Source organism: Hippichthys cyanospilos, chromosome 8, assembly GCF_059441005.1.
Source record: "Hippichthys cyanospilos isolate Australia breed blue-spotted pipefish chromosome 8, RoL_Hcya_1.0, whole genome shotgun sequence".
Lineage (NCBI taxonomy): Eukaryota > Metazoa > Chordata > Actinopteri > Syngnathiformes > Syngnathidae > Hippichthys > Hippichthys cyanospilos.
The window spans coordinates 23349708-23377166 of NC_142376.1; the positions used below are offsets into that span (position 1 = coordinate 23349708).

The 27459-nt window shown below is 40.3% G+C and overlaps 1 protein-coding gene across 2 annotated transcripts; it reads right to left on the minus strand.

Annotated features, from left to right (window-relative positions):
* Nucleotides 1–18128: 18128 nt before the first annotated feature.
* Nucleotides 18129–20232, minus strand: LOC148420565 (uncharacterized). Of its 2 annotated transcripts, XM_088421920.1 has the most exons (4): nt 20019–20232; nt 19468–19539; nt 19248–19394; nt 18129–18649 (listed from the first exon to the last, which is right to left on the minus strand). In XM_088421920.1, exons 1-4 carry the CDS (start codon nt 20172–20174, stop codon nt 18578–18580), a joined length of 447 nt encoding a protein of 148 aa, XP_088278046.1. In that variant the 5' UTR covers nt 20175–20232; the 3' UTR covers nt 18129–18577. The 2 variants fall into 2 exon arrangements, 1 of the variants encoding a protein (XP_088278046.1); XR_015866443.1 differs by having other exon boundaries at nt 18129–18663; nt 19468–20232.
* Nucleotides 20233–27459: the final 7227 nt, after the last annotated feature.

Below are 27459 nucleotides of genomic sequence, written 5' to 3' on the forward strand. Positions count from 1 at the left end.
GCATTAACTGATTAACATAGGTTTGGATTGCCCGCCATATGGCGAATTCACGTTACGATCCCAATTGCCTAACGAATTGATCTCGTAAACTGGGGGCCCACTGTATTTGATGGGATTTCAATCTAGACAACATCTACAAACTTTTTTTTAATCGTACTGCTATCATCACTCAACGTCCGAAAAAAATATATTTTGAACATTTGTATGTACTTTTTTGAATCACTTGAATGAATATAACTGAAATATTGTGTGAAACGCCTCAAGAACTAGCTAATGCCCTGCACCAAATATTACATTTCAATAATGGGTGTACTCTACGCAGTACTGAAAAGACAGATGATTTAGCAATAAATGCTGCTGTAAATTGGCCCCTACAATCTGATCTTCTCAAAATCTCATACATTGTTGGGAGTAACCTCTGCAAAATATCTACAAATTTTTCATAACACTGCTAGTGCCTGCTACTGGCAGCAAAACCTGATTTTTACATTTTTATGCTCTGGGTTGAGCCTGTTAAACTAATACGTATACCCCCTAGTTTCTCATGAATGCATTGAGATACAATTCATTCTTCACACTCAATAGTTGAACTTTTTTCATATGTGTATGGCCTACAATTTGAAACAATTTGAGACTCTTCGGCATTTAAGAGGGTGCAGATTCACGGGCCCACTCCGTATTGGCGAATGGCTGCAAAGGGAATTCAACATAGACATGACTTGCAAATTCAACGCACACACAGGGCGCTGGCACCTACACTGACGGTAGGTGCACAACCCAGGTCAATTATCATCAATTTCCAACAATACGCTGTCACGTTTGTCAACAAAAGCCAGGAGAGAGGAGGTAAGAAAAACTGAATTAGTTTCAATAGAATGCTATGACATTGTAAGGCTTATTTGAATATTAACAAAATGCTTGGAAAGGTGAACATCCCTCCATTCATCCATCTTCTACTTCATGGGGGCAGCTGCTTGAGCAAGGAAGTCCGGCCTTCCCTCACCCCGGCCACTTCGTCTAGCTCCTCCAGGAAGGATCCCCAGGCTCTCCAGTCATAGTCCCTCCAGCATGTCCTGGGTCGTCCCCAGGCCCTCCTTCCTGTGGGACATACCTGAAAACACCTCACCAGGGAGGCGACCGGGGGGCATCCTAACCAGATGCCCAAACCACCTCTACTAGCTCCATTCAACGCGGAGGAGCAGCGGCTCAATGCTGAGCCACTCAAGGATGACCGAGCATCTCCCCCTATCTCTAAGGGAGAGCCCGGACACCCTGCGGGGGAAACTCATTTCAGCCGCTTTTGTCCGGGAACGTGTTCTTGCGGTCACAACCCACCACTCATGACCATAGGTGAGTGCAGGAACGTAGATCGACCGGTAAATAGTGAACTTCGACTTTCGGCTCAAGCTCTTTCTTCACCATGACAGACCTGTGCAGAGTCTGCATTAAAGCAGACACCGCACAGATCCACTCATCGCTGATTTTCATCAAAGCCGCTTCACACTCGGCTACAAACCGCTCCAGTTAGAGTTGGAGGTCATGGCCTGAAGAAGGCAACAGCACTAATCATCCGCAAAAAGCAAAGATGGAAAGCTGAGAATCCCAAACCGGACCCCCTCAATGCTTCAGCTGTGCTTAGAAATTCTGTCCATAAATAATGAACAGAATTGGTGACAAAGGCGTCTTTGCCTTGGCAGAGTCCAACCCTCACTGGAAACGAATTCGACTTACTGCCGGAAATGTGGACCAAATTCTGACATTGGTCGAACAGGGGCCGAACAGCCCGTACCAGGGCATCCGGTTACTATACTCTTAAAGCATCCCCCACAGAGATCCCTGAGGGACATGGTCAAATGCTTTCTCCAAGTCCACAAAGCACATGTAGACTGGTTGGGGGACTCCCATGCACCCTCCCGTCCACTGTTCCACGGCCGGGATGAAAACCACACTGCTCCTCCTGAATTCGAGATTCAACTTCCTGACGGACCCTCCTCTCCAGCACCCCTGAATAGACCTTAACCAGGGATGCTGAGGACTGTGATTCCCCTGTAGCCTAAAGACTCTGCTTCCCTAGAGGAAGACATGTCGGTGGAATTTAGGAGGTCTTTGAAGTACTCTGCCCACTGGTTCACAACGTCCCAAGTTGAGGTTAACATTGCCCCATCTCCACTGTACACAGTGTTAATGGCACACTGCGTCCCCCCTCCTGAGGAAATTCTGGTGCAACATATGGCGATATGTTGCACCAGAATTTCTTCAAAGCTGTCCGGAAGTCGTTTTCCATGGCCTCATTAAATTCCTCCCGCACTCAGGTTTTTACCTTGACGACCACCTGGCCACTTGGCCAGGCAGTACCTGCCAGCTGGAGTCACACAGGCCAAAAAGGCCCAATAGGACTCCTTCTTCAGCTTGACGGCAACACCAGCGGATTCAGGCATTGCCGCCAGGACGGGCACCGACGACCTTATGACTACAACTCTGATCAGCCAGCTCGACAATGAAGGCACGGAACATGGTTCACTCAGACTCAATGTCCCTCACCTCCCCCGGGATGTGGGAGAAATTCTGCCGGAGGTGGGAGTTGAAACTCCTTCTGACAGGGGATTCTGCCAGATGTTCCCAGCAGACCCTCATGATACGTTTGGGTCTGCCAGATCTGGCAGGCATCCTCCCCCACCATCGGAGCCAACACATCACCAGGTGTTGATAAGTTGACAGCTCCGCCCCTCTCTTCACCTGAGTGTCCAAAACATGCAGCCACAAATCAGATGATACAACCACAAAGTCAATCATTGAACTGTGGCCTCTGGTGTCCTGGTGCCAAATGCAAATATACACAATATATGTTACAAAATGTTGGAAAGGACAGCATCCGCTTTCAAACATCAATTCGCAAGATGCAAATTCGCTGGGCGAGTGGAATAAGAACATTCACCAGAGCCCAGGAAGCTGTTGGCGATATGCGGAAACGGGGCTACAAGTTCGAAGACGCCCCGGTAGATCCCGAGGTTAACTGATTTGATAGACTGTTGATAATCGGGACCGACCAAGCGATTTAAGCAAGATGTGCAAGGAATCCGCTACAAGTATTTCAGCGCAAAAATAACGATTAATAATGATGTTGGAGGATGGCATTGTAAATAATACAGACACACACATACATGCAAAGCACCTTTCCACATACTTACATTCACACACATGCACTTACAAGCACGTTAACATACGTGATCACATACATTCACTAGTAAAAAAAAATATTGTAATGTTAAATGGTTGTTGGAACGCCGAGGTTTAAAGTTGGTAAAAGGGGGATAAAAATGGCTGATATGAGGAAGATGAGGTCTGTACTCATATCTACTGGGGGCTCTGCTTTTTTTGGAAGGGCTTCACCCACAAAATGAGAGGCTTGTGTTTGGCCTCTCTTTTCGAAAGTTTCTTTTGTAAATAGTTTGTTTTTGGTGTTTTTACAGAAAAGTTCAAATGTACAAGACGTTTATGTTAACCTATAGAAGAAAAATGAATCATATATATGTTTGATTCAATGGACCATAGAGATAGGGAATTAAAGTTTATGACCCTAAATGTGAACCTTGATGTGACCTTGTAAACCCAACCAAAACGGCTAAAATGCCAAGAATAAAAAAGAAAATTTCCAGGTCATTTTTTTGCAGGAAACACACTTGTCAGACACGGCATGAAAAACTTCGGCGGTTGGAGTTTAAACAATCCTATTATAGCTCACACACAAATAGTCGAAAAAGAGGGGTGGCAATACTAATATCCAACACAACTAGATTTGAATGCCACATAGAAATCAAAGATAAGGAAGGATTGTAAAAGGGTTGCTCAAACAGACACAGGCACATTAAAATTCTTTTTTCAAAAGGATGATGGACTTATAGCCTTAGATTTGGAAGGAGCATGTGTGTGTGGAGATTTAAATCTTATAATGGACATAAATGGACATGATAAGGGGAACAAGAAATGATTGAACAAGAAATGAACAAGAAATGATTGGCGAAATATGTAAAAGTAACACTTTAGGAAATGGGACTAATCGATGTGTGGCGAGAAAAACATCCATTACTAAGGAATTATAGCCACTATTCAGTTTACGCGAGAATTGATTACCTTTTAACTCAGACAGAACAGTGTCATAATAATAAAAAACGCTGGGGTGTCCGATATATCGGACCACAGCGCTATATATTTTGATATTAAATTGACTAACAAACAAAAAATAACCTGGAAATTAAATATAGGGATACTCAACAACAAGTAGAAGGTAGAAGATAAAATCAGGAGGGAAATTAAGGATTACTTGAAAGATAATTACAATGGAAAAACTAATCCAGCAATAGTTTGGGATGCTGTAAAAGCTGTTGAGGGGTAAACTGATCACCACGACAAGAGGGAAAAAAAAAAAAAGAAATGCTGAGGACTGATCTAAGACATTTAGAACAAAAAGACAAAACAAATTACTGCCTCTGCTGCAACGTGTCACTACAATGCTGGTGTGCTAGTAGTTGGCGTCTCGACTCCCTAAGACACTGGTCTTCTATTATTGGTGTCCCGGAAACACTAAGATGCTGGTCTGCTATTGATCGGCTTCACTCGTTTCAAAATGGCTTAATGGTAAAGCTTTGTTCTATTGTGAGTGTTTACAAAGCCGTATTTATAGTGCATTTTAGTGCTTAATTCAAACTTGAACTGGTTAGCCATGATTCCCAAGATTGCTCGTGATGTTAAAGAGAGAAGTATAAAGATGATTTACAGTATATGGAAACAAAGCTGGAGATAATCAAGAAATACAAAGAAAGCTAAGCTAGCCTACCCTAGGCTACACTTACTAGCTCTTACTATACTATTTTGGTACCACTATTTAATATGTACATACAATTTTGATGTTTTTACCTAAGGTCTTGCACGCATTAGCTAATTAACATAGGTTTGGATTGCCTGCCATACGGCGAATTTGCCTCACGAGCCCAACCGCGCAACGGATTAATACCGGGGCCCACTGTATATTAATGTATCAAAGTGGAGCAAAATAAGGAAAAATAGGAAGAACAGGGTGGTGTTAGAGTTCATTTTGTTACACAGCCTCAGCAATTACAAGACAATGGCCCAGGTGAAAGACAACATATTGGGGACTTAAAAGAACAGCCCCAATGTCATTTTACGTCTTCAAATTAAAGTTATGACTTGACGCTGATTCATTTTTATGAAATTTAGCAACAAGAGCTTCACAAGCCAGACAGCACAGAAATGAAAGCGGTTATACAATAAATCTTACCTTCACATTCAATGTGTTTTTTTGCACCACACTTTGAAGCGTCAATTTCAGCCAACGTTTATGTCACATTCTGTCAGTTTTATTGTGGGTTTACATTTGTGTCGTTTCAGTTGTAAGTTTTCTGTTTCCCCGCGTCTGTCATCATTGTTATTCGCCTCACCTGCCATCCGTGTGTTCCAGCATATTGTTTCTACCAGTCAGTTTTCCCCCGCCCCTTGTTGTTTCCCAGGTGTTTCGTGTCTTCTAATTAGTTCTGCTTGTATTTAAGTCCCAGCGTTTCGCCTTGTCCTTTGGCGGGTCATTGTACGTCTTCCCCATACTGTCTTGTCATCACTCTGCTCTCGTCCTTCCTGTGTTGCCTCCTGCCCCTCGTATCCCCCCAGTAAGTTTGAGTTTACATTTTGCGTCTTTGGTTGTACTTCGTATTTTTTTGGGTTACTTCTCTCGCAGCCTATGTTTAACATGAAACCAATATCTTGTGAACGAATCCGCCCCGTACTCCTGCAAATTATTGGTTCCACCTCTCCAACACCCCGCACCTCCTCACGCCGCCATGCTCAAAAGTGACAGTTCAAGCTGTTTCATACGGTGTTTGTCGATTGAATCATGATTGAATTTTTCCAAAATGATACCTGCTACATTTTTCTTAAAGTGCTGACCTTATGCAATCAAGAGAAAATGTGATGTCATTTGCTATTAACCCTTTTGTCAAATGTTGGCAGAGAGCCTTGTCCTGACACAACAATCAGGAAACGCTGGCATTTACAAATGCACGTTGGCTGTTTACAATAGATTCCTAACAGAAGACCAATAGCAACAAGGTACATGAAAAAGAAAAAAAAAAGCTTGTCTTTACATTACCTGTACAATCAGAATAATGGCATTTTGCAATCTACGTTGTGACTCTGGATATGTATCATTGCGCGATAATGGGCCTTTAAAAGGCAACACAGTCCTGCAAAGCATTTAATTGCTTTTGGAACTACCCTCTCTAATCATCATTGTGCTATGAATTGTAGCAACGCATTAAATTTTGATGGTGGTCACTTGACCAATGATAACCATTTAAAATAGATACAATTTTAATAATCTAGTGCTTGTGTTAAGTAATTAAATCCCGTTGGCTGTTAGCAGGAGAGAAGATCAGTGAATTGCTTTGTTTTTAATGTCATTATTATAAAGTTGGTTTGCTTATTTCTTGAGGTTATTGTCACGTCTCCAAATTTTAAATACCTGTATTGCCAGTGTTCTTATGAACAGCAATTTAACAGCCATTATTTTTCTTCTAATCAATATCCATTGAGTCTAAAGGCACAATTCATCATTGCATGTAGTGTACTCATTAATATTAATAGAACACTTAGTAATGTATGAGTGTTGTTACACTCTTGGTTGGTTTTAGCTCTGCAAAAATTCAATGAGACAAAAAATGCCGGCTTGAGACCGCTCTCTCAAAAACAAATATAAGACATTACAATGTTCATATCAATGCCATCCATCTGAGCATGAGTTATTCATGCAAACTGTTCTATGAAAATATTTAATGAGGAATATTCATTTTGCAGGGATTAATATTAAATCTGTCATGTTGAGTCTGTCCCTGGTAGATCAATTCAATATCTTTGAACAACATGCAAACATGGATTTATGTCAGCCATGTAAAAAGTAGTGTGACCACCTACTAAATATGCCAATTAAGGGGTATGTTTCTGAGGGACACTGTGGTGACCACAAAATAGCATAAAAAATAGACAGCTGATAGGGAGCACATATACTTCTTGATCAAACCACTGATGTACGAGTTCAAGCAATGGTTTGTGGGCCTCCATCTTTGCCATGCCATTTCTCCAATTCAGCACATCATTTTCTTTGTCTGAAGAATAAGTCTTGCCATTTTCATTGCTGGGTTTCAAATCAGAGGCCCTTTCTGGCTCAAATAAATAGCCGTCTTGGCCAATTTGTTCTTGGCTTTCATCAGAATACTCCAGTTTAGCAATGGCAACACTGGTCTGTCATACATATCACTGACGGTGTCTAATTCAAAATTTGAGAGTTTTATTGTCATATGTATGGTATTATACCACACAATGAAATTCTTATTCCGTTCACTTCCCCAAGTAGCAGACTACATTCTATGTTCAAGCAATAAGAATAGCAATAAATAGCAATAAAACAGAAACAATGGTGCTAATAATATAGTGCAAATATCATGTAGTACAAAATATTATTTATGCATGTAGAAAGAGGCAGATTAGTGCGTGAGAAATTTGTTGAGAATCCAGATGGCTTGTGTGTAGAAGCTGTTTGACAGCCTGGCAGTCCTGGCCCTCATACTCTAGTAGCATCTACTTGATGGCAGCAGTTTGAACAGATCGTTTGTTGGGTGTGTCTTGTCCTTGATGAGGTTGTGTGTCCTTTGCAGAACCCTGGTGTGGTAAATGACCTGCAGTGAGGGTGCTCCACAGATGCGCTGTGAGAACTTGATCATACGCTGGAGAGCCTTTTTGTCTTTTGCTGTGTGGGTGCTGTACGAGACTGTGATGGAGGTGGAGAGGACACTTTGGATTGTACATCTGTAGAAGTTGTTGAGAATCCTTCTGGAATATCCATTCCCAAAATGGCGCTGTCTATTAAAACTAACTAGAGTGATTTCAAGTGAACTGTTTTGGCAAATACAAGACTAAACACATATATTTTATTAAACTTCACAACATTGCTCCATTTACCCATCTAGACTTCAATTTGGGATGTCACTTTAAGGACACTTTAAGGAATCTTTGACAGATGCAGGGGCAAACATGTGGTCCCCAGTAGTCCCCAACCCCTGTACCGGTGGTACCGGCCGCGTGGGCTGCACCCGAATTAAATGTTTTGGAGATGATTTAGTTTAATGGTATGTGCACACCGAACGGGAACGAGGCGAAAAAGCGGAGAGTTTTGTATTGTAGTCAATGGAGTTCGCGTGACTGGGCGCGAATGCATGTCGGGCGACACGATGGACGCGTATGTAACGACGCGAATGGCCGTGCGCGGTCACGAGAAGCGAAATTTCGCCTTTCGCGTAAAGTTTTTTTTTTTTTTTTTTTTTTAACTTTTTCCGCGTTTCGCGTCGCGACAGCCAATCAACTTCGGGAACATTCAACGGCTCACGCAGGGGGCAGGAATGAATCATGGCGGCCGCTTTGCGGTCACCGGGAGCGATCCAACACGGCCAGCTGAGCTTTCAATCCAAAACGGAGCCAAGCAAGAGCACTCACCTGGCTTGTAGAAATGCGGAAGCGAGAACTTGAGACAACTGGTATGTGCAGCGCGTTTACGTCACTTAACAGTTGTTGAACCGTAGTTACTGTGCTAAGCTAACGATAGTGCAGCATTGTCAGCACAATGTTTAGCACGGTTTCGGCCACTTGATTGCGACATTGAAACTTTTATTTTTTGGCAGGCGAGTATTGCTGCAAAGAATAAAGGTGCTGTCGGTGAAAGTATTGGCTCTATCACATCCCAGACAAGTGAAAGTTCTCAGCAATGCTCTTCTTTCCGGATCTACCGTAAAGTGCACAGCAAGCTCGCTCCACTCCCCTCCCCTTTCCTCGCGCGACAAAAAAGTGGACAAAAAGTACAACAGTGACAGAAAGCCCCGTGAATGAGCGTAGTGAATCGTTGAATGATTTGCCGTCCACAATATAAATCTAAGGCATCTACCGGTCCGCGGTGATCAAAAGGTTGGGGACCACTGTCTATGACATTAGCTTCTTCCCTTAGATGCATAAGTGGGTCAAAAATGCCCGGTGAGGTTGTTTTCTTGAAATATCTTTGTAATGAAAAATTGTGATTTCATCTTCCAGGTATTCCTCAAAATGCATGTTTTTGATATAATTCCATTTACATTTTTGAATGACCTTTTATACATTTTAAGAAATTGTATTTTTTTGTATTACTACCCCAAGTTTCCATAAGTGGGTCAAAAATGACCCGCATTCACTTTTTATGGAATCCAATGGGAGCCTTTGATTCTCATCAATTGTGGCTGTCGGGAATAAATTTGTAGACCACACAGACTTTATCAGAAGTGTCACCCCTCAGGAAGATTATTTTACACAGCTAGAGCTGATACATGTAAGTATTATCTTCATATAATATTGTATGTGTGTCTTTCATGACTGTTGTTATTATTGTTTATCAAAACCTAGCCTACATTATAACTTGCTAACACTAGCTTGGGTTAGGGTTATCCTAAAAGAAAGTTACCTAGAACAGCAATAGAAAAATGTGATCCATCATGTGCGTTTGTTTGTATGTGTGTTTGTGTGTATGTATATGTGTAACTGTCCAGTCATTGACAGTTCCTTTCTCTTTTCCCATTTTTGCCTTCTTGTCTCATCACTGTATGCAGTTCAGACAAATGACCTGTTTCTGGCTCTGATCATTGTTCACAGGTACATTGCATTTCCCACACCTTTTGTTGACTTTACGATTTTTGTTACTTGGGCAGACTTGGGCACCTCGACCTAACCACGACCTTTCGGCTGGGAGACGACCACTCTACCACTAAGCCATGCCGCCCACGAGCCAGATTCTCCCCCATACTTGAATGGTTTGACCCAACTTGTCACATGCCACCTCACCTCAATGTATTCATATCTATAAATTAGTGAATTGAACTTTAACTTCAAGAGTAGGGGTAGATTTTTCACATTTTTCTATTGCTATTCTGGGTAATTTTCTTTTTCAAACATTTTAAAGAGTTAAAAATAAAGATAATTCATACATGAATTCATTTTTGTGTGGTCCTAAATATGATGCTAAATATTATACAAGCGATTATTCTTAACCAAAATGACAAAAATTGCATAACAATGCACTGATTCTACTATGGGTCATTTTTGACCCACTTATGGAAGAGTGTAGGGTTCTGTCACTCATGCATCTAAGGGTTAATATTGCTCCCTTTACGTAATAATGAGCTCAGTTTGGGGCCTCCCAGGGTACACTTTAAGGCAGGGGTGTCAAATTCAAATGAACAGGGGGCTAAATGAAAAAATCAAATACAAGCTGTGGACTGAGCGAGTGTTCATTAAAAAAAAAAAAAAAATATATATATATATATATATATATATATATATATATATATATATATATATATATATATATATATATATATATATATACTGCACATTCTAGTACAGTGATTCTCAAATGGGTACTTGAAGGGGGTACTGTAGTAGATATTGAAATAAAACAAACAAACATGCAAATATCCTTTCAAAATAGTTATTGAATGTTTTAAATGTTTCGGGAAAATATGAGTTCATAGAACAAATGATATGTTCAGTAGGTTATTCAATTTCATGATTTTAAAAAGCCAGATTCTCCCCCATACTTGAATGGTTTGACCCAACTTGTCACATGCCACCTCACCTGTCAGGTTAATGATTTATACTATGATCCCAAAAGAGGTCATTTTAACTTGTATTTTTTCTGTGGGCAAATATTTATTTATAATTATTCTTTTGCAACTAACTCTAACCCTGACAGTTTATTTTGATTATTTATTGTGGTTAAATATTCATGAATAGTTATGTTGATTACTTATTTTTGTGTACAGATGTCTACTGTAATCCCAAAAGAGGATGCTTTATTTAATGTTTTTCTGTGGACAAATATTTTTTATTATTATTTATTTTTCATAGCAAGGCTAGCACTAGTGTTGATTATTTTTTGTGGACAAATATTTATTCTTAATTAAATTATTTCTTTTTAATAACAGATCTCTTTTATGACCCAAAAAAGGATGCTTTATGTTGATTATTATTTTGTGGACCAATACGAATGAAATTTGAAAGGTTCTAATCTTTATTCAATCAGACACTGATGCCATGATTTAAGTCTTTTTTTTTTTCAAACCCAAAAATTATTTGCACTGATCAAGGGGTACATGGCTGAAAACATATTTCACGAGGGGTACATCACTGAAAAAAATGTTTGAGAACCACTGCTCTCATAGACCTACTTGCACCTACTGAAAACCTTACAAATATATTACTATGTAGTTATTAGATTGAATGGATATAGCATTTTTCAACAGACAAACTTCCTCTATATAAAGATTCCCAGACCATGGACATGGTGATACTCTTCATTCTTCATTCCCCTCCTATCAATAACAAGGTGAATGATAAACAGGATGATGGATAATGACGATAATAAACAGGAGCTGCCACAGACTGCATGAGAATGGAGCCTAATTGGCCTTTTCTTTTTTTGCAGCTGTTAACTTGATACTAATAAATTCATATACTGCGCTGCGGTTGGCTGGCAACCATTTCAGGGTGTCCCCCGCCTACTGCCCGAAGCCAGCTGAGATAGGCGCCAGCGAGCCTGCAACCCTTGTGAGGATAAGCAGCTATAGAAAATGGATGGGTAGCAATTCATTTACATTATTCGAGCTGGGCAATCTGTAAATTTGAGAAGGGGAAGGCGGAAGCTTCTCGTATTCCCTAAGGGTAAAACAGTGATACCTAAATCTGCAAATGTTTCCTACTAAGCAGCAAAACATGACAGGACCAATGCGTAGTCAAGTCTCGATTATTTTTTTTTCCCGTTCACGTCAGTCTCGCTCAGCCACACCACTCCCTCTTTTTCGCATGTCAATTAAATGCGTTAACTAAGAACACATCCATTCAAAACAGAAAACAAATGTAAACTAGAATATGTGCAATTCCTGAAGAAATTGCGTGTGAAGGTGAAACACCTGAAGGGAGAGGTTTTGAATGATGTGGAATGGTGGGAATTGGGGGAATCGATTAAAGTTGGAACAGTCGGAATCATTACGAATGGCAAAGATAGAAGGGAAAAACTGTAAAAGTGATATTGTGGGTAAATTTTGAATTCTGGGAAGAAGAAAATGGATATCATCATGGAATGGAAAAACTTGTGGGAATCGATTAAAATTGGAACGGTTGGAATCGGACGAAGAATGGCAAAGATATAAAAGAAAAACTGACAACGTGGAATGTGGGTAAATTTTGAATTGTGGGTAAAAATGGAATGGCGGGCATTGGGAGAATCAATTAATATCGGAAGGGTCAGAAACGGATGAAGAATGGCTATGGCTAAAAGATATAAGGGAAAAACTAAAAAAGTGGAATTGTGGGTGATTTTTAAATTCTGGTAAGAAGAAAGTGGATACCATCGTGGAATGGCGGGACTTGGGGGAATCGATTAAAGTAGGAACGGTCGAAATCGGATGAAGAATGGCAAAGATATAGGTGGAGAACTAAAAAAGTGGAATTGTGGGTAAATTTTGAATTGTGGGTTAAAATGCATTGGCATTAGTTGGAACGGTCGGAATTGGATGAAAAAAGGCAAAGATATAAGGGAAAAACTGAAAAAGTGGAATTGTGGGTAATTTTTGAATTGTGGGTAAAACTGGTTGGACGGGCATTGGGGGAATCGATGAAAGTTTGAACGGTGGTAATCAGAACAGGAATGGCAAAGATACAAGGGAAAAACTGAAAAAAAGGAATTGTGGGTAATTTTTTTAATTCTGGGAAAATGGAAACCATGGAATGCGGGACTCGGGGAAATCAATTAAAGTTGGAATGGTAGGAATCGGATGAAGAATGGCAGAAGGAAGATAGAAGGGAAAAACTGAAAAAGTGGAATTGTGGGTAATGACCTCATTGAAAATGAATTGGTTTATTGAAGGTACAGTATGTGGAATTGTGGGAAAATTTTGAATTCTGGTAAGAGGTAAATGAATACACCAATGAATTGGCGGGGTTGAATGGAATCGATTAAAGTTGGAACGGTGGGAATCGGATGAAGAATGGCAAAGACAGAAGGTTACAAAGTTTTAGCGAGAACAATTAACTGAGAAATGATGGCTAAAAAAATCCGAAAAACTTAATATTGTTGGTGCGAGGGTGTTCTTGGCAATCTTACCCATAGTGAGAAACACCTAAAGTTGGAATGATAACTATAGGTCGGACGCAAATGAAGATATCACAAGAGGAAACATAAAAAATCTGATTTTTCGCGAGTTTTAGGGGGCTATTACTTATGCAAAAAAGATGCATTATGGGTAAATGACTTTCTGAGGTCGTAGGCAGGTTCAAGATGAACGGTTAAACGCTGAATCGGACTGAATCGGACAAACACCTACAGTTATTACAGTGAAAAAACAACAATTGTTTGAAAAAAAATTAAAATTTCAAAAAGGAAGAAAAAAAGTACACTTGAAGAACAAATTCTGAATTTTGGGGGAATATATTTAATAGATTGGATGTTGAACATTTGGAGAGTGCTGATTTTATTGTTCTGAGTTAACCAAGATGGCCGCCATCCTGGGTGGACGTTGGGATGAGCGTTCATGAGATGTCTGATCAGAAATCCAAGATGGCCGCCCCTGAGGGTTGATGGGAAATGGAGTCTCAGTGTATGTGGGCAAGTGTCCAAGATGGCCACCTGACGACCCCATGGGAAATGGAGTACTTTGTCTACCTGAACAGTCGTCACCGAAGACCAAACGCCCAAACAATGAATGACCTCATTGAAAATGAATTGGTTCATTAAAGGTACAGTATGTGGAATTGTGGGAATATTTGTAATTCTGGGAAGAGGAAAATGGCGGGCATCAGGGGAATCGATTAAAGTTGGAATGGTGGAAATCGGAGCAGGAATGGCAAAGATGTAAGGGAAAAAGTGGAATTGTGGGTAATTTTTGATTTCTGGGAAAAGGAAAATGGATACCACCATGGAATGGCAGGATTTGGGGGAATCGATTAAAGTTAGAACGGTGGGAATCGGAGCAGGAATGGCCAAGATAGAAGGTTACAAAGTTTTGGTGAGGAAAATGGGAATGAGGAATTATGGGTAAATTTATTAATATTGTTATGAATTACTGGCATGTCTGAATATGTGTAATGATGACAATGTGAAATGAATTAACTGAATGATTTGAATGCAAAATGAGGAAGCTTCAAATAGGAAAAGTAAAATCTGCCTTTGGGAATGAATAACAAATTGTTACAGGTGAAAAAAATGGAATTATGGGAATTATTAATAATTATTGGATCGATGGGAATGAGCCATAAGGTGGAATGAAAGAGTTAAATGTTATGAATATGAAATGGGAAACGTCAAAATGTGAAATGTTAATTGTCCCTTTGAGAATGAATGGGAAGCTCTCCCATTGGAAATGCATTATGAAATATTGAAGGTGGAAAAAATATGGAATTATGGGAAATTATTGGAAAGTATGAATTACTGGAATGATGGGAATGATCCCTAAGGCAAGCTGAATTAGTTAAATTTTGAAAATATGAAATGTGAAAGATGTAATAATGAAATGAAAAATCACCCAATGTAAGTCAATGGCATTTTTGGCGCGGAAAACAGGGAACTGTGGGAAATCTATGAATAAAAGGAATTATAAAAATGGACGCGCCCCGAATGGGAATAAGTGGAATAAGATGAAATTGGAACGGCGTGAATCGGATAAACTGGGAAAGAGAAGAAACTTACCGAAAAACGGCAGAATAATACTAATAACTAGAAAATGTGCAATTTCTGAAGAAATTGCGTGTGAAGGTGAAACCGTTGAAGGTTTGGGAGTTGAAAAGTGGAATGAGGTGGAACAATTGAATGATGTGAATCTGTGAAGAAATATGAATACAAAGTTGAAAAACTGAAAAAAAGTTGAACTGTGGAATTTGAAGATGAACTAGAAAATGTGCAATTTCTGAAGAAATTGCGTGTGAAGGTGAAACCGTTAAAGGTTTGGGAGTTGAAAAGTGGAATGATGTGGAACGATTGAATGATGTGAATCTGTGAAGAAATATGAATACAAAGTTGAAAAACTGATTCACAATTCTTCACTGTTTCACATCAATCCACAATCCACCTCATTCAATCCACCTCATTCAAATGATTAGCTCATTATCAGGAGTTTAAAAATGATCCCTAATCAAACTTTTTCAGTTTTTTTACTGCTTGAAATATGAATAATACAAAGTTGAAAAACTGAAAAAAACTGAATGTATGAATCAAGCTGAGTTCACCAAGCCAGATGCTGTACTAGGTGGAAGCAGAAGTGAGAGGTAATGAGACGTCTAAGAAAATATCCAAGATGGCCGCCCATGAGGGCAGATGAGAGTTGGAGTCTTCAGTGGTCTAAGATGGCCGCCCGATGGCATCATGGGAAATGGTGTACTTTGTGTAACTAGACTATAGGTGTCAAACTCCAGTCCTCGAGGGCTTGTATCCTGCATGTTTTTGAATCACACCATTCACTTAACATTAGGCCATTTTTTACGGTAGAAAAACTTGAATTGTAGCTGAAAGTTGAACTGTGGTATAATGTTAATGTGAAGAAATATGAATAATACAAAGTTGAAAAATTGAAAAAAGTTGAACTGTGGAATGATGTGAATGTGTGGAAAAAATATGAATAACACAAAGTTGAAAACTGAAAAAAAAACGAATGTTTGAATCATAAAAAAGTGTGGATGATCCGAAGTAAAAGCAGAAGAGAAAAAACAACTGTCAACGTGAAACGCGATTTGCCCGAACCGGGACAAGGACATGTTGAAGATGACAACGCTACCAATGGGCCACGGGGGGGGCGATGTCAACCCACACTGTGAAAGCTTTAAATTAAGAGAATGACGTATGTTTGAACGTGAATCTGTGAAGAACTTCGAATAATACAAAGTTAAAAAACTGAAAAAAGTTCAACTGTGGAATGAAAAGTAAGATGAAATGAAAGTAAGAACAGTTTGAAAAGGCTAAATTCTTTAAATACGAATAGTATAAAAAACGTGAATTGTAGGAAAACGATAAATAGTTGAACCTTGAAAAATACAAAAGCACTACGACAAGTATAGGTCGGACGTAAATGGAGATATCACAAGAGGAAACATAAAAAATCAGATTTTTCGCAGGTTTTAGGGGGCTATTACTTATGCAAAAAGATGCATTATGGGTAAATGACACCCGGAGGTCATAGGCAGGGTCAAGATGAACGGTTAAACGCTGAATCGGACTGAATCGGACAAACACCTGTAGTCATTAAAGTGAAAAAACAACAATTCGTTGAATTTTGTAAAATATCACATTATTTCAAAAAGTAAGAAAAAAATACACTCAAAGTTCAAATTCTGAATTTGGGGGGATTATATTTAATAGTTTGGATGTTCAACATTTGGAGAGTGTTGTTTTTATTGTTCTGAGTTCACCAAGATGGCCGCCATCCTGGGTGGAAGTTGGGCTGAGCGCTCATGAGATGTCTGATCAGATATCCAAGATGGCCGCCCCTGAGGGTTGATGCGAAGGAGTATTAGCGTATGTAGTCCAAAGTCCGAAATGCCCGCTTAATGAGGGGTTCATGGGAAATAACTATGTGAGTGTGTGTGTATTCGTTTGTCACTTACATGGGTGAATTGTCCATTCACGGTCACCGTCCCCTCAGGCAGCTTTTGTTTCACGTCGGATAGCGTTGATGGCACAGATGAGGCATAGAGGAGCCCTCTCTAGCTGGGGGCCTCCTTTTCCTCTGGTAATTGCAGTTGGCGCCCGACATCAAATTTGTGGCCCTTCTGCTCGTTGACAAACACGAAACTGCTGCCATCTTTGGAAACAGTTTTTACCTTGAAACTCATGTGTTCTCCAACTACCTTAGCGATGTCGTATCCATTCTGAAAGAGAAAAGCAAAAACTATTGACATTTTATTTTTATTTAAATATGTTCTAAATCAGACATGTCAAACTCATTCTGGCTCTGGGGCCGGATCTACACCTACTGTTCTCAGGTGGGCCAGATCAATAAAAAAGTGTCAACTCTAGCTTCGTTTCCCAGAAGTATGTTTTATCATTCAGCCTACATTTGTAGCCTATCCTACATATTGTAAATACGGATGACAAGGGATCTGTTCTAAGCACAGCACATTTATTCACAAACAATTGCATTAGAAAAAATATGTTTTTGTGTTTGTTGGTGAATGTGTAAACAATGGCTTTAACAGTTGACTGAATGCAGTTTTACTTCTGAACCAACTCAGCACACTAACAAACTGAAGTGGGGGCACCCGCTATCTAAGGGGGGAAGAGCGTGACGGTGATGCCGCTGCACTAATCACACATATTTCATATGACTGTGTATACAAGCACTTAAAGTAATATTAAAACACTGCAGGTTACGATTTGAAAATTATTTACATAATATAAATTGATTGTTTAGTTTTGTTAATAGTAATTCTTTTCAGTTTTCTAAATTTCGGTTTTCTAAATTCTTACATTAAAAAAATAACTATAATATATAACCTTAAAATATAATAGGACATATAATAAATTTCCATTATCAGTACCGGGATCGTATCTTTCATCAGTGGCGTGAATATTTGGTCATCTTACCGTTACACTCGGCAACATTTTTGACGTCATGAACTAAATATATTACCCGCGTAGGCTACCTGGGGTGTACCTAATAAATTGATCAAAATGGCTGCCACTCGGGGCTGAATCTTTGGCATACCTAATCAATATTCTATTTACACACACACACACATATATATATATATATATATATATATATATATATATATATATATATATATATGTAAATAGAATATGTGTGTGTGGTGAAAAAATCTTAATGTCACACCAAAGCAGTCTTTATAATGAATTAATTTGCTGGATAAATTCTACCGCTGCACAATGCTCATTTGTACACATCGAAGCTATTATGCACCTACAGCTTTGACCTCTCCACTGGGTGCAATTGTGGGAATGGCGCCACATCAAAACTGCTCTTGTACCTGCAAGCTGCATCATGCTGTCCTCCATGAAATGAGGACGATGACAAACATCTGCTGGTTGCCCGGCCGTGTGCTTCAAACAAATGTTCACAGGTGCGACAACCTCAGTAAATAAATAAATAAAATGTTATTTACTAGGCCAATTCAGTGCAAAATCGCTTCTCCACAACTCCAATGCAAAATTAAAAGTAAAAGTAGGATGCCAAAGGCGGCCATGTGTTGCTGCCACTCACTCATGACAAAATAAAAATGAGTATTAAAATGCAACTTATGCCAACAGGCTGGTTTATTTACATTTGAAAGAAAAAAAAGAAACAATGCAAAAAACTAATGAGTATGGAGCCTCATGACTTCCCCCTGCGTGTTATGCAAAATTGTGAGCCGGAGGCCACCGGCAGGTATAAGCGGCCGCTCATCAAACGTGGCTTCCCACACGGCCAGGGGGATGGTGACTGGTTTGCCGGAGTCACACCACCTCCACTGTGTCCACTGAGTAGTCAAAACCAATGATGGTTATGACCTGGCTTGACTCGCAGATCTGTTTGAGTGGATCTGTTTGCCCCGATGGATGGAAAACAAAATAAAAATACTCATCAGTGTACTTAGCTTTCCGTTTTTAACACAAACATTTATCATTGTGCATTAATGAAAGAGGACTAGAGAACTCAGGTTGTAACTCCTGTTAAAAGTTGGAAGTCACAGGAGTTGTGCAATTTTAAGTTCAACATCAAGTGAGTATTATACAAAGTGTCTAATTCATTCCATTTATTCCAATTACAATAGGTATGAATTGATTCAAAGGTATGAAAATGCTTTGTATTAACACATCAATCGGAATGAAAAATCCAAGCCTAATTGAGACTGCATTTGGATTCACAGGTGTGTTGTATTCATTTTAGTCATCCAAACACATGTCACAAGTACGGTTCAATCAGAATAGCTAAGCTGCGCCAATGGTTATGTCTTGATTGAAATGTGTTGTAACATTGTAGTTCGCATACTTAAAAATGGCAGCGTCTTCCCAAGAGCGTGATAAAGACTGAAGTACTTTTAGTACTGTTATTTGTTTTTGTCTTGCTTAATAAATGTTAAAACACCTTGACTATGTAGACCACAGGCAGGCAATATTTACTCACCTCTACTTTTGTGTACTGCGTTGAATGCAGCATTAGGCCGTAGCTGTTGCTCCGTGCTGTGAGGTGGGTGAGGCGATAACCAATCCCCACTGCCACATTGCTGAGGGTGGCCTCCCTCCACAGCGCAATCTTCACAACTGCTTCATCCTGTAACGGTTAAAAAACACTCGGTATGTGTTCGTGAAGTCCAACAAAAGAAAGTTACAAACGGTGTACTTACTTTTTTAATTGTGATAATGCGCATTGGCGCATCCCGGGTCCCCCTCTGCCTAACCATCCGCATTGACTGCATCTAAAGTGGAGCAAAGTAAACATAAAAGTCAAAGGTAGAATTATGTGTGCGCGCATGCGTGGAAACGACGGTGAAACTGAAAGGAAAAAAAAATACTGTGGGGTGTCATTTTAATAAACAGTGAATCACAATAATTATGTTGAACTGCACATTACTGGATTTCAAATTCTTCCATGTCCTTCTGGGGCAACTTCGAGACAAACCAAAGTAGTGTTGAATTTTACTCAATCGCATTGTGAACGTAATACAAACAAGTACATGCTCTTTGTTGACACCTGATGAAAAACAAAATCCATTTCAAATACAATATTGCAAGAGAAGGCAACTAATTGTGTTAGAACACAAAAAATAGGTGTAATAGAAATTATTTAAATATAATATGAATTAATGATTTTTTCCTCCCATATCATCTTTGATGAATGTGTAAACGCATGTGTGTGGTAGTGCATATAAGTGCATGTGTGACTTGATGAACTTACATTGGTGACTTTGCCATCAAGGGTCACCATCCCCTCAGGCACCTGCTTATTAACCTCCTGAGGGGATGATGGAGGCGTTGGGGGGCACAACAGGAGCCTTGCTTCGGCCTCTATAGCAGGGGGGATGCTCAATTGAGGGCCAGCATATATTTTCATGTCCCTCCTGCTTAGGAGCACATTTGGTCTCCTGCTGTCCACTCCATACCGGCAAATAACAAAGTTGTTGCCCTCTGTGACTTTAGCGGACAAATCTGGGGAAAGTACCAATTTGTACACGCTCTGCCCGTCACAGAGGGCAACAACTTTATTTTCATAAAAACCATCCATTTCTATACGTCCATTGGGACGAATAATCCAATTTTTTGCAGTCACCCGTGTTTCAACTTTAACTGCTTTGGCAATCAGCATCTGTGTTGCCATTCTGAAAGAGAAAGAGGAAACACTATTTAAACCATGATAATTTATTAGATTCATTTTAAATAGTTGCCGAAACGGTTAAGTAGTACAGAACCTAGTATATGCACAACCTCATTTGAAATTTGGTGGTATGATGGAGCATATATATATCGGTTAAGTAGTACAGAACCTAGTATATGCACAACCTCATTTGAAATTTGGTGGTATGATGGAGCATATATATATATATATATATATATATATATAGATATATATATAGATATAGATAGATATATATATATATAGATATAGATAGATAGATAGATAGATAGATAGATAGATAGATAGATAGATAGATAGATAGATAGATAGATAGATAGATAGATAGATAGATAGATAGATAGAGTTTTACAGTAACATTTATTGTTACAATTATTGACTGCATTTAAAGATAGTAATTATGTACAACAAAAACTAAATAATGCAGGTATTCCTGTATTTGTATGAAATACAATGTCATAAGTAAGTAGATGAAGTTGAGACTATTGAGACAAGTTGAGACAAACTAAATTAAAGCCGCACATGGCAAATTCGAGGCTCGCAGAAGGTTCCACCTGCCGTCGCTTGTCGCTTGCATTGTGAGGGAAGACATGCTACAACATTCGAGTGACACTCCCTTGGGGCACTTACAAAATAAAAGCCTCTAACATATTCCAGCACTCAGGACCGATTGGTTGTGATGGGTGGCGACAACAGCAATGTATGTATTTGAGGAACAGTCTGCAGTCGACTAACGGTTAAGGGGATAACCAAAAAGCACCTACTTAAACGAGAATTTTTTTCCTTTTCTAACGTCGGTTTCATACTGTAATACAAGTGTTTTGTATTTGTATTAGAATACATTGACTGCAATTAAACATAATACATGTACAATAAAAACACAATAACGCAATAAATATTGTGACGAAATAAAATGCCATTTGAGTCAGTCGATATAGTTGAGAGCAATTATTTTTAAGATCCACTAGGTGTCAGTGCTGAGCGACAGTAGCCGAGTGCTGAGCGACAGTAGCCGAGCTAGCTTAAAGCCGCACGTGGCGAATCTGCGTGCTAGCAGAAGCGTCCACAACTATTGTGAAGGAAACACGCTCAGAAATTTCAATTGACACATTACAAATTTAAAGTTACACTTACAAATCAAAAGTCTCCAACATATTCCAGCACTCAAGACTGATTTGTGACGGGCGGCGACAAAGCAGTGTATATAATTAACTCGAGTTTTACCCCCTCCGCCCCCCCCCCCCCCCCCCCCCTACTCCACCCCACCCCACCATCGCGATTAATAGTTGAGGGAAGAAAAAAAACTGGAAAACGTGGACGACGAAATAATGAAATATACTGTCCATAATAGGAGAGCATAAAATAAATCGACAATTCGTATGGTTCATCGACCGTTTGTAGTTTTACAAAAAACACGTTACAGAATGCTAGGCCATTTTTCCTCCACCTGCTAGCCAAGTTTTTTTTACCATACGTGGCAGACGGCCGAAATTTCTTTCACACTGGTTTCTACCGATTTCTAATGGCATTTGCAGAACATAAAGCAATGTTACCGAAAATAAACCTCACACAACACATTTTGAAGTGTGTAACCATGCCTTACATATTAAATATTTTCGAGTTTTTTGTCACTTTCATACATTTTGAGTCAGTCAGTCGCCAAAATGTAATTTGCAGTATTAATAAATTACAATTATAAAAAAAAATACGTCACAGAGGTACATTCACTCGGAAAAACGGAAACACCCACAACAATAATTTGGGGAAAGTGTTACATTCGGTTCGAATTTACTAGGAAATAACAGCCTACCTCCCTCTGTCGTCGTCAATGCAAAATGAACTTTTCATTCCAAGTAGCCCCACCCCTAAGTGTCCGAAAGCGGAAATAAACGTTCGATTTTAGTAATATACGTCATCTAGAAAAAAAAAAAAAAGAGGATGATTTATTAAAGTTGTAGCGGGCTTCAAATCGGCTGTGCATACCGACTCTGTGCCTATTTATTACTACTTAATAAGCCTAATAACATCTAGAGGCACACAGGGGCTTGAGAATGCACACAATTCATAACATCACCCTTAATAAGCTAATGAAGCAACACTCAATTTCCAGAGCTTTCAAAACCAATAGTTTATTTTCTTTTACATTTTTTGAAGCCATTGATTTAATAACTAATAAACGTGACTGCATCAGAAATAAAGTATTTGCACTCACCAATGCGGGTCCGCACAGTACCTCCATTTAAAAATAAAATGGTTAAGAACGAAAGACTTTGACCGAGCAAGAATAGTTTTTGAGCACATAAAAATATATTGATTTTCTGTAATTGCGATCTCGTTTGCGTTTTCGGGTGAACGCAACAAGAAATCTAATTGGAGAACAAGCAGTCAATCAATGTACTTTTACTCGTTCTGATTGGCTGGATTTACCATAGCTGAACACGCAGAGGACACAACTCAAGCGATGCAAAAGAGAGCGAGATGTTGAGCGTGGGAGAGCGGACCATAGTGAGCGAGCGAGGGATTTGGAGCGAGCAAAATGTTTTTCTGTGCTCAAAATCCATCGTTGCTCAAACTATGATTGCTCGCTTGATATATTTTTCTGTGCTCAAAATCTATTCCTGCTCACTCAAAATAAGTCATTGCTCGCTCTCGATATTGGCGCAACTACAATTCCATAGTGCCAGTTTACTGACAGCGAAGGTGCTGAACGGTGCAGGAGCTAGTCCTGAAAGCTATTGCAGACTTCAGGTAAACTGGCAACACAGGCTATCTGAAATAAGACAAGATGAAAAAAAAAAAACAGCTTTCAAATACATAGCACTCGAATCATTGGGAAAAAACGGATGAAATATGTCAAGAGATCCAACCAGATAGAAATGTATTTAAAACATATTTATGAATGGAAAGACACTTCAGTGGAAAAAACATTTTTTATGACAATGAGGAAGCGTGCATCAAGAGAGACAAACAGACAGGCATAAACAACAAAACAACATAATGTCCAACTAGGATCAAGATCTAGATTGCTTAACAGTGAGCTTCCAGCGTGAAGTGGTGGTGATGAAGCCAACAACCAAACTAGCAGGTGAATAACGCATTCTTAGCCAAACTTCAAATGGTATAAGGAGGGGGCATGCAGATCGTTTTCTACATAAAGAAACAATCTGCATTACCCACATTTCAGAACGAAAGATTTTTTCAACAATAGGTTGTTAAATGGCTGTGGACAAAATGCTGTATACATACAGGCATACATGTTTTTTTTGTATAAGGGTACTGTATTTTGTCAGACATATGACATGAATTAGTCACATTGTACATAGTTCACAAAGGTGTTGCTGGAGTTGTGGGGTCTGTAATGTGTGTAGAGCTTAGAGTTCAACACACAGCCAGTGCTCAGAGGAAGAAGAGCGAGGTCCCAGATGGACTGACTGCTTCGGCCAAAGTTCTTGTGGTAGACAAGTGTGAGCAGTCTGGGTGTTTTCCAGGTTGTCTTATGAGGTTTGAAGAGGGTAATGTGGACAAAGAGTGATTTCTTTTGATACAACATTTTGTGGGAATAAAGTGACTGAGAGATACAAGCAGTTTGTCTAAAATCTTCAAGTAAAACCACAAAGGAAAAACCTCTCTGAAATTGAACGAACTTTTAAATTAATTAATGCGCGAATACAATAAAGAATAAAACTTCAGCAAGCCACTAACCACAATGCACACCCCGAATGATTCAGCGCCCCCCCCCTCCCCCTCCCCCTCCGTGCATATTTCCGCCACCGCACAATCATCGCATGCGCAACGCGGAGGATCAAACGGGGCTTACCGGCTGTCTGCTCAATTCTTGCTTCGGGTACACAGCTATTGTAATTTAATGTCTGCGCCTAAAAACCTTGCGGCGCGATGGCGTCTATTGCCGACTCCGTTCTAGTCACGGCTACGTAATTGGTCCATTTATTTCCCTTGATTACGCGCAGCTGCGTGATTAACGTGCTCGGCTTGCGCTCACGTGACAGCTGTCAAAAAAAGGGCATTCGCCACGACACAAATCAATCACAGTGAACCATTGCATTGTCGGACTCAACCCGCTCAAACAGCGATGTTTTATAGCGGCACAAGAATGCAAGGGGTTTTCAGTCATTTTGTTAATTTTCCGAAGGTCATATGCCATATGGTAATTTACACAATCCGCTTTCAAAACTGGGAGAATGGGAGTGTTAAAGGAAGAGTCCGATAAACTCAAGGACTCCGACCTCCCACAGTCCCTAAAGAGTGTTAAAAATGCGGACCACAACGAGTCCGACAACTTGTCCAAAAGCGGAGCGTGTCCTCGTGGTCCGCGAGCTCCCTGCCGTGAAATCGAGAGCGTGTGACATGCTCCAGCAACCCGGGATCCACCGCGCCAACCTGAATACAAAAACATTGAGTGCTCTGGGAATATATTACCAAGGAAATGTCACTATGTGTCCAATCACTGGCCAATTGGCATTACCACACCATGGATCCCAGTTCACATGCCTCCCAGCCTGCTTTTAGAGCCAGTTATGTGTGCTGTGAATGACTCACCTATCATTAACAATAGAGATTGCTTATCTGTCAGTGATGTGTATGTCGCAATGCCTCGTCCCTCCACAAAATTTTGCGGCTACTCAAGTTCCACTCATCCCCTTTAATTGTTTGAAATGCTTCCTAAAAATTAAATCATTGTTGCGGACATACAACAGTGTGAGATGGAGAGAGTCGGCCGAGGCAGGAGGAGAACAAGCCAATTCAGGGTTTTCACCGCAGGAAAGTCAAGTAGACACTCCCTCCCTTCATGTAGATGGCTGCTTGTGTTTTTGTTCATAGGTCTTACCAAATGCCATGAATAGGTGTTTAATTTTCAGTCAACACCAAGAGGTGGGTGAGAGTTTGTCCAGCAACAGAAGTCATTTTGTGGTGTGGAGACAGATAGAGTTGTGGGAAGACCAACAAAACCCATCTTTGGCCCAGTCATCGTCATCTGCATAGAGGTGGCTGATGACCGCCTGCTGGTGTGGCTTGCTCAGTTGTTGCTGTCGCCAGGGTGCAGGGTCACACTGCCCAAGTCCTTCCCTCGTGGAGGTTGTCTTCCTCTGTCTCCCCTCGGGGGAGGAGGGTCCTGGTGCTGGCTTTGATCTGGCTAAGGAAACATGCACTGTCTCCACCAATGGTCCATACCGTCACACCTAAAGCAGCCGTGATTTGGAGCTTGGCGAGAGCCGCCTTGACCTCCATTGGTGTTCCTCTGGACTTCATCAGATTGGTGAACTGAGGAACAACATGCCTGGATTAATTTTAACATGTCGCCGCAAGCCAAATTCATACTATCAGTGTGTCTCTTGAAAGCTTGGATCCAGGGCTCGGCGCCGCCCATTAATGCGGGGAGCCTCTTCTGCAAAAAATCTAAATTTTTCAACGTCATTTCTTGATAAACTAACCCACGAGGGGCTGGTATCATGGGGTAATTTCTCATTGGTCGGGTATATCTATCACATGGTCTAGTTTGAAATCCAGATTGTGGTCTGATCGGACTCTTTTCATAATTAGGGGTCAAACAGTTGTTGTCATTTGTTGCTTGTCTTCTCCAGTCATCCTCTGTTGAGTGTGCGCATCGCATGTATGTGGCAAGAGGTGAGGAGTCAGTTGGAGGAGGGAGTGTGAAATCAAACAATGGGTTCCCCCCCCTCCCCTGTCTCAATGTCTGTGTCTACCCCATCCTGCTGCTGCGAGCGATCTTTTGCCATACTGGCTCTTAATTTGTCCTCTAAGGACAATCACTCTGGACCTTGGGATGCACATTGTCCACAGTTCGCCTGTCTAACTGCTCTGTCCAGTTATATGTCTTTGGGTAGGGGGGTCGTCTGGTCAGTCACCACGATTTCCTGTCGATTTCCCTCGCCTATGTCCTCTACAACAAGTTTTAGTCCATCAGTCCTTTCAGTATTGGCAGTCCCTACAAAAATTCCTTCCCCACCCAGTTTGTAAACTGAGGCTTGTAAAGCTACTCTTTGACCATTAGATGCAGTTTGGGATTGCTCAATGTGCCCGGGGGGTGCAGCGGTCCTGCCCTGTTTTGCAACCCCCAATGGTGGGTCAAAGTGACCCTCTTTTTCCTCCAGACCAGCAGCCACAGCAGTCATCATCAAATACATTTCATGCAAATTGCGGCACAACTTATTATACTCCTTTATTTCTCTGGTTATATTTCTCCTCTTTATCCATCCACTTTCCTCCATCTTATCCCTCAACTCTTTTTCCACTGCAATGACTTCCCTTTCTGCCATTTGAAAATCCTTAGCCAAATGTGTAAATGTACATTTATCTCTATTAACTTTTTTATCCTCCTTCCATTTCACCCACACTTTTTTCCACTCGGCTTGTTTTACTTTTTGCTTCTTCTTTTCCCACACATGCCAACAACTGACTTTCTTGGTCCCTCCATAACTCATCCATCGTTTTATGCCATCTTCCACCATAAATTTTACAACCAAATTTACAACATTGTGCATCCCTTTCTTCCTCCGAATTCACTGGTGGCATACTCATCTCCCGAACTAGTAGTCAATTAAGTCCCTGTCCCTAAACTAAACACCGATCCGTGTCCTCTAACTGTTACCACGGTTGAATTAATCGGGCCGTGTCATTTGTTACCATGGTTAAACTAAACACCGATCCGTGTCCTCTAACTGTTACCACGGTTGAATTAGGCGGGCCGTGTCATTTGTTACCACGGTTAAACTAAACACCGATCCGTGTCCTCTAACTGTTACCACGGTTGAATTAAGCGGGCCGTGTCCTTTGTTACCACGGTTAAACTAAACACCAAATAAAATTACAGTACAGTACAGACATCACCATATCTTCAGTCTCCCAAAATTTAGAATACTCAATCCAGCAGAATTCGGATATACAACAGGTTTCTGCCTACCTTTCTTTTGGTGCACCAGGGAGACCAAAGTCCGGCAAAATCTCT